At 43.0% G+C, this 13,669-nt stretch overlaps 2 protein-coding genes across 3 annotated transcripts; both read left to right on the top strand.

Annotated features, from left to right (window-relative positions):
• Positions 1-413: 413 nt before the first annotated feature.
• Positions 414-8,826, top strand: slbp (stem-loop histone mRNA binding protein). Of its 2 annotated transcripts, none has more exons than XM_079556649.1 (8): positions 414-856; positions 1,394-1,531; positions 3,640-3,741; positions 4,727-4,792; positions 5,087-5,209; positions 6,568-6,723; positions 6,947-7,052; positions 8,468-8,826. In XM_079556649.1, exons 1-8 carry the CDS (start codon positions 789-791, stop codon positions 8,519-8,521), a joined length of 813 nt encoding a protein of 270 aa, XP_079412775.1. In that variant the 5' UTR covers positions 414-788; the 3' UTR covers positions 8,522-8,826. The 2 variants fall into 2 exon arrangements, with proteins under 2 accessions (XP_079412775.1, XP_079412774.1); XM_079556648.1 differs by having other exon boundaries at positions 4,721-4,792; positions 8,468-8,822.
• Positions 8,827-9,738: 912 nt separating this feature from the next.
• On the top strand, positions 9,739-11,451 carry tmem129 (transmembrane protein 129, E3 ubiquitin protein ligase; the record flags this gene model as incomplete). Its single annotated transcript, XM_079556534.1, has 2 exons — positions 9,739-9,984; positions 11,339-11,451. The coding sequence occupies exons 1-2, from the start codon at positions 9,780-9,782 to the stop codon at positions 11,449-11,451; spliced, it is 318 nt and encodes a 105-aa protein (XP_079412660.1). The 5' UTR covers positions 9,739-9,779.
• Between the last annotated feature and the right edge of the window lie 2,218 nt (positions 11,452-13,669).

The raw sequence follows: 13,669 nt of genomic DNA, 5'->3' as shown, positions 1-13,669 counted from the left end.
AGTTTGGATTGTTTTTTTTAATTTTATTTTGTTTGTTTTCTTTTTGAAGCAAATACAAAAAAAAGTAGGTACAGTGTAGAAATCTTTGAAAAAGTAAATAAAAGAACAAAAGAACGTAGGGCATTTACATATTGAAAAAAAAAGAAGAAGTTTAGATTCGTTTTTTTTTTTTTTTTTTTGTCCTGTGGAGATGACGACATTTCCTACGGAGGTGTGGAGCTCCACTCATCACGTGTCCCTCCGGTCGCTGAGGCGGAAGGCGGAAGTTTCAGACCGGCGCGAACTGCATCGGAAACCACTTCAGGGCTTTTTGCGTTAATGCTGCCCAACTTTACCCACACTCTATTTCAGTTAAACCAAAACTAAAACTAAAAACTAACTAACTTTGGTTTAAAAAAAAAGAAGAAAAAAAAAAAAAAAAAAAAAAAAGGAGTTTACTGCATCCTGTTTCCGGTCACGTGAGAGTCGACTGTTTGGGGTTTGGGTCTGCAAGCGCGCGTCTTTTCACTGTTGGCGCGTACCTCTCCAAACCCAGCGCGGCACCCAGGGGATCAACAAGCAGACTGTACCGCGCTCTTTCTGCTCTCCAAGCCCAGCACAGCACCGGAGGATCCGCCGGCTTCACCGCGCTCTCTCTGCCCTTCCAGACCCAGCACAGCACCGGAGGATCCACCGGCTTCACCGCGCTCTCTCTGCGCTCCAAACCCCGACCTAAAGCGACGGGAGAGCAGGCGCCAAAGCTTTACCCGCTCCTTCTCGCCTCCGACCCGCCGTGCTGCCACTCAGTCATGTCGGACACCGCTGGAAGCAGACGAGAGGGGGACCACAGTGACCACAGTCCCGCGCGCAGACACCGGTAAGTTTGGAGCTCACGTCGCTCATTGTGTTTGCCCGCTCGCCTGCCCCGTTTAAACTCATTTGTTGATTCGCGCTGAACTGCAAGACCGCAAGAACTCGGACTTTGTTGCCCCTCCTGACCTAGATCCACAGCAGTTCCATCTCAGGCTCTGGATCATTTTATGTTTACTCACAGTTTGAACATTTGACCTACATGTTTTTTTTTTTTATCGTTATTGAAACACCTTGGCTTCACTTCGGGTCACATTTGTTTTAAAATGGCTCGGGTTGTTTCTAAAGTATTGCAGCACCAGCAGGCCACAGTGGAGGAGGGAAGAGGACAAAGAGAAAGCGCATCGGACGACACTGCCTTGGAGACTGATTAGAGTCAGTCATGCTTATTGGACTCATATCCTACTTGTATGTCCCCAGGAAAAGTACACAGGAAAGGCATGCATGGGCAATTCCTCCGACTTTGTTTGTGTCCATATTTGTTGCATCTCCACACTCGGGGCAATGCTCTGATCGCACTGTGCTGTGCCTTTTGTACTTGCAGCTCTTCTCGGTGGTCGCACAGCAGAAAACGGGGCATCGATGGGCACCTGAGGGCCCCCGGAGCGGAGGATCCCAGTGAGCACACCTGCAGCCGGGACACAGAGAGGAGCCAACGACACGCTGACCGACGCCACGAAAGGTACAGCGGTCGAGCGGCGGCGACCAGAGCATTAAAGGAATAGGCCACCGTTTTTACATACCAAAATATGTTCTTACCTCACTTTAGTCTAGTTAATATATCCCCGTCTGGTCTTTGTCCGTGCGCTCTGTCACACAAACGGAGCACATACGCAGCCTCTCCCACATGTCACATAGCTCCGAAAAAGCTCACGATAGAAGCTACCAAGCTCTTCCACGTGTTCCCTATTTAAATAAAGTTACGTGAAGTGTTTTCATGCGAAGTATATTTACACAGAAATGTATCGTGTCGATTTTATAAGCAGATAAAAAGGGGGACTATATTGTGAGGCGTAATGATACGAAGAGCAAAACGTCCGCGCAGTAACTCCCAAAGGTTATTGACGGAAGTGAGCGGGGGAAGTCTTTAGGAGTTACTGCGCGGACATTTTACTCCTCGTATCATTACGCCTCACAATATAGTCCCCCTTTTTATCTGCTTATAAAATCGACATGTTACATTTCTGTGTAAATATACTTCGCATGAAAACACTTCACGTAACTTTATTTAAATAGGGAACACGTGGAAGAGCTTGGTAGCTTCTATCGTGAGCTTTTTTGGAGCTATGTGACATGTGGGAGAGGCCGCGTATGTGCTCCGTTTGCCTGGCAGAGCGCACGGACAAAGACCAGACGGGGATATATTAACACGACTAAAGTGAGGTAAGAACATATCTCAGTATGTAAAAACGGTGGCCTATTCCTTTAAGACGAGTTGATGCGTACCTGTCTGGTCTTTGTGTGTGCCCTCAGACATGCACAAAGACCACGCATATATAGCATTTAGCCTCTCCTCCTCTCCTCTATGGGGCCAAGTGGGGCTGTCACGGTATGAAAATTTTACCTCACGGTTATTGTGACCAAAATGATCACGGTTGTCGGTGTTTGTGGAATTTTTTTAATGTGTGTTAATATGTTCAGAAAGCACTGATAGTCCTGCACAAACTGAAATAGTTTCGAAAAAGTTTAACAGTGCTTGTTATATGAAAAAAAATACAGACAAAGCCTTATCAAAAGTGCAACTTTTCACATCAAAGTAAAGGAACTATAACGATGTGTTGTTGATCGTTTCGAGGGTATTACGTGGAGTATTTATAGCGCCAGAAACGAAGAAGAAGAAGAATGTTTTTGAACAAGATAAACCCTCTATATCAGGAAAACTGTCCTCAGTTTGTGTCCTTCCAGTGAGCGTTTGCTTTGCAGATTTGATCATTGTTAAATTCATAAAACTGCGGCGAAAGTGAATCTATTGCAATCTGCCACCGGGAGCCCCGTAATGCTTGTGCCATTGTGCGGAGGTATCCGGACACGGCTTATATGCTGGTGGTGGCGCTGCAGCCGCACTATGGGGCTAAAGTCCCACATCAGCATTTCAGCTAACGTTAGCTTACTGCTATAGAGTGAGGTGAGTCAGAGGTTCGAAGTATTGCTGCATTTGGAGACACTTTTTCCTGCATGTTCTGCAAACAGGAGAACTGTCTTCGATCAACTGTCCTTCGGCTTTCTTAAAATACAAAAAATACGTGATACTATTAAAATATAAAATACTATTTGTCGCGGAAGTCATTAAATAAACCTTTTGACCTTCATAAAAGTGTACGAAGTTTATGTTGTGTGTGTTCAGTTGCAAATGGCCGTATAATAAGCGGGATAATGTATAGAACGCTGGTCATTATCGGGAAAATAAGCACCTTCAGGGCGAAACAAGACCGGTTCTCCCTGTCGGTGCTTATTTTCCCGATAATGACCAGCGTTCTATACATTATCCCTTTCTTACAATATAGTTTCCCTTTTTAGCCACTTAAAAATGGACATGTTTAATTTTGTGTAATTATACTTGGATCGTGTAACCGTATTTAGATAGCGAAAACGTGGAAGAGCTGGGTCTCTTCCAACTTCATCCCTGTTTGGCCCCATAGAGGAGAGGACGACAACTTTGGTCTTTTTGCATAGTGGTTAAATGTAAAATGTAGTGGCTAAAACCTCAGTTCCATAAAGGTTAATCGTTGTGTCTTCAGTTTACAGTCATTAGTGTGTTGTTCCAGTCGGCCTGAACTCTGTGTCTTTCAGCTTCACCACCCCAGAGGGCCGAGGGCCGGTGTCCCGCTGCCCCGCCAGAGACTGGGGTAGCCAGGTGGAGCAGGAAGAAGAGAAGGAGCGGGACATGCAGCGGTAAGTCTCTCCTGCTCTCCACACGTCACACTTTCTGACAAACAGTTTCGTGGTTCGTGTGTCGGTGCCCCCGTTTTGTGCTGGGCCGTTTGAGAGATTTGAGTGGGGGGCGGGGGTGCACACCTGAGTGAAGTGCGGTGGTGTCTCTGCATCAGCTTTAACTGAAGTGAACTCAGTGAGTGTGTGGTGAGACATTGGTAGGCATTTATTTGGAATAATTAAAATCCACTCATCTGTATAAAGTTGCAAATTAACGCAATATGTAAAAGAAAATTTCTCCGCCCCTCCTTAATACTTATTCCCACTATAGCCATTTGTTAATTATTACATTGGTTACTCGTTTCTCTTTTAAATTAGTTATACAAATACATTGTTTTGTTTTTGTTTTTGAATTTCAAATCTAATTTTGATTTAAATGTATATAAATGTGCTGTTTAGGAGCCCGTGGTCCTACATTTTGCATTTCCTGGTCTTTTAAAGGACTCACATTCACATTGCGTGTGTGCAGGACTCCTGTTGTACTTCCTAAGTTATTTATTACCATTGAAATTGTCCCATTGTTGCTGCACAATAAGGGAAACCTTGGATATGTGGCACGGGTGTGTAATAATGCCATAACAATATTATTATACTATAACAATATTAGAATATATTATTATTTTCACTAAACTGTTCAAACACCACTCATTGATCACTTGTTTTTCAGCAAATCGTGTCAAAACAAAACTTCAAAGAAAATCAGTGTCGACTCGAGGCTAAAATAGAACTAAATAAAAAAATTATCTCTAAAACTGAACTGTGGCGCAATGAAAAGTTTGATGCGTTTTTTGTTTTTGTGTCACTCAGTCAAATTGGAGACGATTTGTATTTGTGGCTCCTCCCGATACACGTACTGCCTCACTTAATGTTGCCATACAATACATTTTGTGATATATTGTGCAGACTTGGGGACTGTCCTAATGAGCGTGTGTTTGCGCAGGTACAGGCGGCGGATCCTGGGCTCAGACGCTTCTCACAGAGAGAGAAAAACCTCTTCAGGCTCCTCAGAGAGGTACGTACACTGGAACAGGCCCAGTATGGGAAATAAAGTACTGTGCAGCTGTGTTTTTATGTATCGAATACTGCTTTACGCACGCAAAAATATACCATGGAAGTCAAAGGAATAATGTGTTAAAAGGTCTAAAAGGATTTCTTCTTGTGACGGCCACCAATCTACAGTTTGGTTATTTAGTTTATTATAGGTGTTTTGTTTATGGTTTGAAATGCAACATCATCATTTTGTTCTGAGACTTATTGTTATAAAACATAATATAGACTCACTGCTCTACACTGTGGTTGTTTTCAGCTGTGACTCCAGAGAGGGGGAGAGCCTGGAGACCGATGAGACAATCTTACTACGCAGACAAAAACAGATCAACTACGGCAAGAACACGCTGGCCTATGACCGCTACATCAAGGAGGTCCCCAAGTAAGACCACCTCATCGTAATATTTATCTTTAAAGGGACTAGATGCAAGTTCGCAGTTTTTATACTCACTACCGCCACCTCAGGTCTTACGCGTAACTGCGCCTTCTATATTAAGCTCGTGCATGACGGCACTTCGGAACTGAAGTAACGTGTTTCTGAGTGACAGTGCAGGAACAGGTCTGAGCTCATTCGACACATTAGGACATGGGTGGAACATGTAGGTGGAGGAAAATACATAATTTTAACATTTTTAAACTCTGTATAGTCCCTCTAATTATAGCATTTAAGAATCAGTGTTTCGAAGAGTCCTGTGCATTTCAGATCAGGTTAGGTCTAATGGGCAGAAGGGATAACCACAACCCCAGGTATGCCGGACAAAGTTCACTATTTTATATATTTAGAGCCGTCCTCATAATGAATATCGACTTATCGTGCAATAAATCAGTGGTTCCCAACGTTTTTTTGTCTTTCGTACCCCCTTGGCTTTTCAGTGGTCAACCGTGTACCCCTTACCTCAAGGGTGTTACCGTTTATTTAGAAAGTAATTACTTAAAAGTGGTATTTGTAAGAAAAAGGACAATGTCAAACTAAACCTACAATTCTCCCAAAGCAACACATTTTACTGAAAAATATAGCTTTTCCTATAAAAAAAAAATGTTACATTTTCCCCATTTTTCAACCTTAAATAGTTCCAAGTACACCCCGCTAGGTCCTGAAGTACCCCCAGGGGTCCCCGTAACCCCTGGTACCCCTGGTGCAATAAACGACAGAAAGACAATACATTTTTGGACTTAAAAATGATCGTCAGTAAATTTACTTGTATTACTCTATGTAATTCCCAAGTAAGTTGTGTCTCGTTGTATTTAATCTTCATTAAAGGAACAGGCCGCCGTTTTTCCATGCTGAGCTTAGACGAGTTCATCCGTACCTCTCTGGTCTTTGTGCCCCTGGAAGAGCGTGGTCGCTTCCAACTTCACCCCGTTTGGAGCTATAGGAATATGCTGGGAGAGGCCAAATGATAACAACATCTTTGGTCGTTTTGCATGACTGAGGGCACACACAAAGACCAGACAGGTGCACATCAACTTGTCTAAGCTCAGGTAAGAACATAGTTGAGTATGGAAAAACACTGGCCTGATCCTTTAAGTACTTCTCGAACAGAACTTAATGGTCCTTTTTAAGCTTTTGTTTCTGTGCCATCTTCAATAATAAGGTTTATCGCCATCGTTTCCTGCCTCATTTGATCAAACTTTAGATCCCGTTTGTCCCCATGGTGACCGGCCCGTGGGTGCTGCGTAGATCGGCACAAAGTGATCGTGCTGCTCCTTTAATGAACTAACGACGGCCTTCTTTCTCAGACACCTGCGGCAGCCCGCCGTTCACCCGAGGACCCCCAACAAGTTTCGAAAGTACAGCCGGCGCTCCTGGGACCAGCAGATCAAGCTGTGGAGGGTCAAGCTGCACACGTGGGATCCCCCCAGTGAGAAGGGCCAGCAGCAGGTTCTGGATGACATGTGCGTACTCTCCGTCCCTCATGTGCACTTACATCAGTGACCTCCATACAAACGGACCCAGCGTCTTTCAGATCACACACCACACACCATCCATTTTATCAGTCACACGAACGACTTTGCAGAATAACCGGAATAACGTTTATTTATCTACATATAAATGGATCCACATTGAGTCTCGGTGCTGTTGTGGCCTGTGCTGACCTCCATGTCTGTCTGCCTGTAGGACGGAGATGGCGCTGGACGATGTGATGGACATTGAACTGGACTTCCCCTCTCTGTGTGAGGTGGAACAGCCCCCGTCCTCTGCCCCCCACAGCCGCTCTCTCCAGGTAAGCACTCCCCTGCTCCACCATTTCAGCAGTGGTCCTGTGCTATTGCCTTATTGGACATTTACTAGCAATTTTCAACTGTTGCCATGCCGACCACGTTATTTCAATGGGAAATGAGTGAAACTGCTGTGAACTATGCCTCTATAGATACAGACGGCATCTCTGGAATCGCCCATATATGGTCATTCTTGAAAACCGTTAAGGGGGAAAACAATTTTGAAAAAATCTAAACTTTCTCTAATTATTCAAAAACGACTGTAACAAACGCTGAATTCTGAATAAAGTTTCTACTAAATAAAGAAACAAAGACATGGGGAGGAGCAAAGTGGTTCAACAGCCCATAAATGCATTAAAAAAAACAGAGAATGCTAACATGATGCTACATGTTAGCATTGTGCTAATGCTAACGCTAGCTATAGCCTGCTATGACTGCTGTTTTTTCACTTCTACTGCACAATCTGCTGTGAGAAAATATCCATATGGGCCCGATTTAAACTTGACTTTGTTTGTGTGTGATAAATAAGTTGATATTCCACCAGAAAATGGGTAAAAAGAGTGAAAAACTGTGTTTCCCTGAAGATTCTATTTTCCCCCTCGGCGAAGCCACGCCCCCTTATATGACGAGATGCCGTCTGTATCTATCTATGACACTTCCTGTCAGCAGCTGAAAAATTCAAATAAAAATAACTTTCCAACATTCCTCCATTAAACTGTTGCTTCACTGAAATAAAATGATAATTATCTAAATAGGTCATATTTTTAAAAGCGTCATATGCACTTTAAAGGGACTAGATGCAAGTTTGCCATTTTGTACTCACTACCGCCATCTCAGGTCATACGTGTAACTGCAGCTTCTATATTAAGCTCGTGCATGACGGCACTTCAGACCCGAAGTAACATGTTTCTGAGTGACAGGATTTTAGAGGCAGTTGTGGTGAACAGGTCTGAGCTCATTCTACACATTAGGACATGGCTGGAACGTGTAGGGGGAGGAAAATGCATTATTTTAACATTTTTAAACACTGTGTAGTCCCTTTAAGTGACATAAAAATGTCCTTTAAAATCCCATGTTCACGCGAGATGCAGCGATTCTCTATATGATATCTAACTGTTTATATAGGCAGCAGAAAGTCCAGAACAGTCCATTTGGTTTAAAAAGGAGAACATTCCAATAAAACCTTTAGTATCCCTCCTGTTCCTCTGCTTCTTCATTGATCTGTTTCCTGGATCTGCCATTATTACATTATACGTTTAAAACTTGAAAATATATTGACCTGTAAAACCAGTTTGGAAAGGCAGTAGATATCAGTGAAAGTGTATGTTTAAATAAAGCCAGAGAAATATAAAGTCTGTGTTTCGACTGTAATAATCTTTGAAAAGGTGCATTGTGGGTAACCGCTGTGTGTTGTCCACAGGAGGGCGACTGTGAGGGCACTCCAGTGAAGATGTCCCGGACCGACTCTGACTAACGACCAGCAAGAGCTTTTAAATCCATTTTACCCAACGTGTGTGCACTGATCACTGTTGCTTTAATTTGACAGGTTTAGCTTTTTGTTTGGGGATAAATCGACAAACTGTTTTTTGAATAGAATTTAAGTTGAATTGTTCAAGTGTTGTGAGAATTGTTCCTTGCCTTGGTAACGAAAAAGAGTTTGCATTGGTCCAACCTGGACAGTTTTATATTCAACCATTTATTTCCTTTGTATTTTGTTTAATAGTTTCATAGAAACGCTAATGAAATGTTAGTGTTTTCTTTTGATGTTGAAGAATTTGCAAATAAAAATGCCGTGCATTTGTTGTTGAAACTGTCTCAGTCGATCTCCTAAGAATAATCTTGGCTGAAAAGTAAAAACATAACTCGACTGAAAATCACCTCGATACCAATTCACCGATAGTTTAACAGGTCCACGTTTGCCTCTTTTTGCCTTGTCACAGAACTTCCTTTGTATTGACACTTCCGGAAGTCTGCATTTAAATGAGGAACGAAGGAAAATGTCCACTGCTATAATCTGATGGACAGTAGATTGATTTGTGTCAAATGTTCATTGAGGTGAATAATAAATGAGGTGAATAAATTCATTTCTATAAGGCCGGGTGCGAGTGATGAAACGAGGTGTGAGTGAGAGACACTTCCACGACTGTGTCACTGTGTATCGGCGCCATCTGATGGTGAAAGACCAATTTGAACCAAATCATAAATTACCTTACAATAAAATAATTCCGTAGCCTTTAAGGTAGCCTTTATTAGTTTTACTTGAGAATAAAAACAGCAGCGTGGCACCTTTGCTTTCCCTCACATTAGCCCCATGACGCTCCAGGATCAATTGTTTTTAGGGGTTCATACCAGAAACCCAAAAACAATAGATTCTGGAGCGCGATAAAGGCCACTGTGAGGCAAGGCAAAGGCGCCGTGCTGCACCATAAATCCACCGAGTCACTAAAAGGTCAAATACACGCAAATATCAAGTCTTTTTTTCCACATAAAAAGTTACATCGTGCACCTTTAACGCTTGTGACGGTAATTGAGCAAATTGTGATAAATCGGTAAAACAAAATCGGTCTGTCGTTTCCGTTGAGCGGCTGCCCCCTGCTGGCTGCTCGCTGGTATATTCCGTGTGCTATGATGAAAGATCCGCTGGGTGGCGGTAGTGTCGTTATTTGCCGCCATGACAGTAGAAGAAGGACGTGTCCAAAGAAGCAGGAAGCGGGTGTAAACAAGAGGCGGTCATGGAGACCCCGGAGCTGAGCTTCACTCTGGCGTACTGGGTCTTCTGTCTTTGCTTCGTCTTCACCCCGAACGAGTTCCGCTCGGCCGGCCTGACCGTGCAGAACCTGTTCTCGTCCTGGCTGGGCAGTGAGGACATGGCCTTCGTCCAGTACCACATCCGCCGGAGCAGCGTCACCGCGCTGGTGCACTCCGGCCTGCCGCTGGGTACGTGGCCCCGTTCACCTCTTAACCCCCGCCCCAACCGAGCGCATTTTCTCCACTTCAGCTTTACCCAAATCTAAAAGCTTCTAAACCGGAGCCTCATTCAAAACTAAGACCTACAAAACTAATATTAATGGAGATTTTTCCTCGCCATGTCGTCACTTTTTAATTTTTATTTGAATTCATTGCTCTTTTGTGGCTTATTTGTTGCATATTCTTCAGTTTGTTTGTTTGTTTTTCCCCCTGTTTTTGTCACGTTGTCGTCGCGTTTTGTACCTCGTTCTCGGCTCATGTGCGTTGCTATTTTGACACAATCCGAGAAGCTTTTAGATTTGGGTTAAGCCGAATTGGAGCGAATGTGCTCGGTACAGCCGGGGTTAAAGAGGGGGTTTTATGCTTTTCTCAATCACATAGCACCAGTCTATATCACACTACAATGATGACCAAACCTTCTGCTGGTCTGTAAATGCAGTAAATTAGAATAAATGCCTTGTATAAAATTGCTCTCTCAAAATGGCTGTAGTGAATGTCTTGAAATAGGCCTCTGTCTCTTTAAGAACCTCTGAGCCTTTCAGACACGCCCCCTCCACACGCTGTCTGTGGCATCAGTGGGGAGGGGGTTCTGCTGAGGAGCAGTGGTTGGTTACTCGGCTGGTGACGAAAGCTCGGAGGCGTCTCCAGGAGGTGGGGGCGTTCCTAGGAGGACTCAGGCAAACCTATCCCTAAAATGGCCGCCATCAGAGTTTTTACAGATTACTCAAAAATACGTGAATGTGCCAAGGCAACACTTCAGGCATGTTTTTAATGAGGGAATGATGTAAAGCTTGAAAAAGTCGAATTTGCATACCCCCCCCCCCTCTCTCTCTCTCTGCAAATGAATCCCACTTTCTTTAGCGGCACTGACACTTTTTCAGTTTCCTTTTTCCTGCAGACGTTGCTTCGGGACGAACCAAAAACTGTTTTATTGTCAAACTAGTTTATTCACACAGTTAAGCCGCATGAACTCGTGTAAAAAGATCATTCTCCAAAATAAAGTGTTTGGAATGATCACTCAGGCCTCACATCTCCACCGGAAACGGTTCAAATGGAGACACATCTAGAATACACCTAAAAATAAATGACAAAATTCAAAAGTAAATTAAAAAGTTAAATCGAGTCCCACTACTAAAATTCTTTAACCAAAATACATGTTTGTTTTTTTTCGTTTTCTCAAAGAATTCGACCCAGACAATCACACTGTCCACCGATAATCCAAAGGCAATAATAAAAACAGACAAAAGTACATTTTCGGTGAGTCGTCAGCTGCTTTGGTTGTTTTATTCGTTGTATAAAACAAAGTATGTGTGTTTCGTTGCAGGGTACTACTTGGGCATGTGTTTGGCTGCTCCTGAACAGCACACGGAGCCGATCCTGGAGGTGAGTGTGTGTCCTCGAGGTCCCTGCCACACTGAAGGTCAGGAAACTGTATAAGGCTATGGAACGTTATTTGAGGTTCCAAATAACACGGGCCGGAATAGATCGAGATTAAATCAGGACTAAAGCGGGACTAAAAAAAGGATCCAAAAACACCCACGCAGTTTAAAGGGACTATAGGGAGTTTAAAAATGTTAAAATTACGTATTTTCCTCCCCCTACATGTTTCAACAATGTCCTAATGTGTAGAATGAGCTCAGACCTGTTCACCACAACTGCCTCTAAAATCCTGCACTGTCACTCAAAATGGTGTTAATTCGGGTCCGAATTGCCGTCATGCACAAGCTTAATATAGAAGGTGCACCTATACATATTGCCTGAGGTGGCAGTAGTGAGTATAAAATGGCAAACTTGCATCTAGCCCCATTAAATACATTAGTAAAGAGTCAATTAAAATGTAGTGTAAGATTGTAGATGACCCTGAGTATGATCTAAGGCAGGGGTTCCCACGACACCCCAAAATCAACCAACCAACGACATGGGACCCCCCTCTGTAAAAGGTAATTAGCATTTGTAATAATTTAAAGAGGGGGTATTCTGCTTTTGTCAGTCCCAAAACACCAGTCTATATCACACTACAATGATGACAAACCTTCTGTTGGTCTGTAAATGCAGTAAATTAGAATAACTGCCTTGTATAAAATGTCTCTCTCAAAATGGCTGTAGTGAATGTCTTGAAATAGGCCTCTGTCTCTTTAAGAACCTCTGACTCTTTCCGACACGCCCCCTCCACACGCTGTCTGTGGCATCAGTGGGGAGGGGGTTCTGCTGAGGAGCAGTGGTTGGTTACTCGGCTGGTGACGAAAGCTCGGAGGCGTCTCCAGGAGGTGGGGGTGTTCCTAGGAGGACTCAGGCAAACCTATCCCTAAAATGGCCGCCGTCAGAGTTTTTACAGATTACTCAAAGATACGTGAATGTGCCAAGGCAACACTTCGGCATGTTTTTAATGAGGGAATGACATAATAACATGATGGAAAGCTTGAAAAAGTCGATTTTGCATAATATCCCCCCTTTAAGGCCCAAAAATACAATGTCAAATGGAAAACATTTAGTCTCAAAATCATCTTGCGACCCCCACTTTGGCAACCACTGATCTAAAGAAGCCCAACTCCCACCTGTGGTTCACGCACTACAGTTTGAGAACCACTAACATCATGGCTTTAGGTCATTCCAAAATAATCTCTGATGGAGTTTACTTGGAATGACTTCTGGTCAAACTGTAGTTTGGAGTCTGTCACATGTTTGAATGTGTGTAATTCTTGTGTCGGTTTAGCATAATTCAGTCTTCTCTCAAAAGTAGACACTAGATACTTAAAATGTCAGATGTGAGAGAAACTGCCCGATCAAACGTGTAAGACCTGTTGAGAAATGGTAAAAAAAAATCACCTTTTGCTTGGTTAGATCTTAACAAGGAGAACTACCATTATGCAACAACAAGAAAATAATAATAAAACTGAAATAGTCTGTGTTTGCAGCTGATTAAAAGTTTAAGACCTTTAAACCTGTGCAAAAATGGATGCACTGTGATTTTTGGCAGCTCGCTGCTCCTAAAGGTCGCTCAGAGACATTGAGGATGGGTCAAATGCAGAGAACACATTTCTCTACAGAGATGAATACAGTATAACTTAACTTAAGCGGAGCCTCTCATAGCGCCATCACTGCTGAGGAGGTTATTTGGAATGTTTTAAACAATCCTGAGGGTTATGGAACAAAAAACATCAAGTGGAGGACTCAAAAAAAAAAGGAAGGACATTACTGGAGCATTACTGTCTCACTGCCTTTTCTTATTGTTGCATATTGTGAATTTTTGCTATTCTTAAACTTTTGATCTGGACTGTATTTAACAAAAATCGTGCAGGAGTGGCTGTTTCTATGCTCTGAGCCAGTGTGCTTACTTCTTCTTACTTCCTCCTAGGACCTTTTCTTGTCTTTATTTTATTTCTACGTCTTGTAGAAATAAGTACAATACCGCCTGCACAGAACATACAGATGGTGGATAATCAGATGCTCTTTGAACTCCTTTTGAGGGCAGTCGTCTTGTTTTGTTCTTTTGTAAAATAAGTTTGCACTATTATGCTGCTCTATGTTTATGAATGTGGTCTTGAAGCTAAAGGCTACACTTCACCCACCTTGCCTGGTGTGTGATTGAGAGAATGAATGGGTGAGTGGGTCCTTGAGAAACCGGTACATCCATCTCCTCCTGTGTGCTCAGGGC

This window comes from Gobius niger (genome assembly GCF_951799975.1).
Source record: "Gobius niger genome assembly, chromosome: 5".
NCBI lineage: Eukaryota > Metazoa > Chordata > Actinopteri > Gobiiformes > Gobiidae > Gobius > Gobius niger.
Note: the sequence above shows the minus strand (reverse complement) of the source record. Positions and strands in the feature narration are given on the sequence as shown.

Bases quoted from the DNA above. Each gene is read 5' to 3' on its own strand.
- slbp (XM_079556648.1), top strand. From the start codon at position 789: ATGTCGGACACCGCTGGAAGCAGACGAGAGGGGGACCACAGTGACCAC. The intron at 1,532-3,639 runs GTACAGCGGTCG...TGTGTCTTTCAG, and splicing joins GCTGACCGACGCCACGAAAG to CTTCACCACCCCAGAGGGCC. The intron at 7,053-8,467 runs GTAAGCACTCCC...TGTTGTCCACAG, and splicing joins CCCACAGCCGCTCTCTCCAG to GAGGGCGACTGTGAGGGCAC.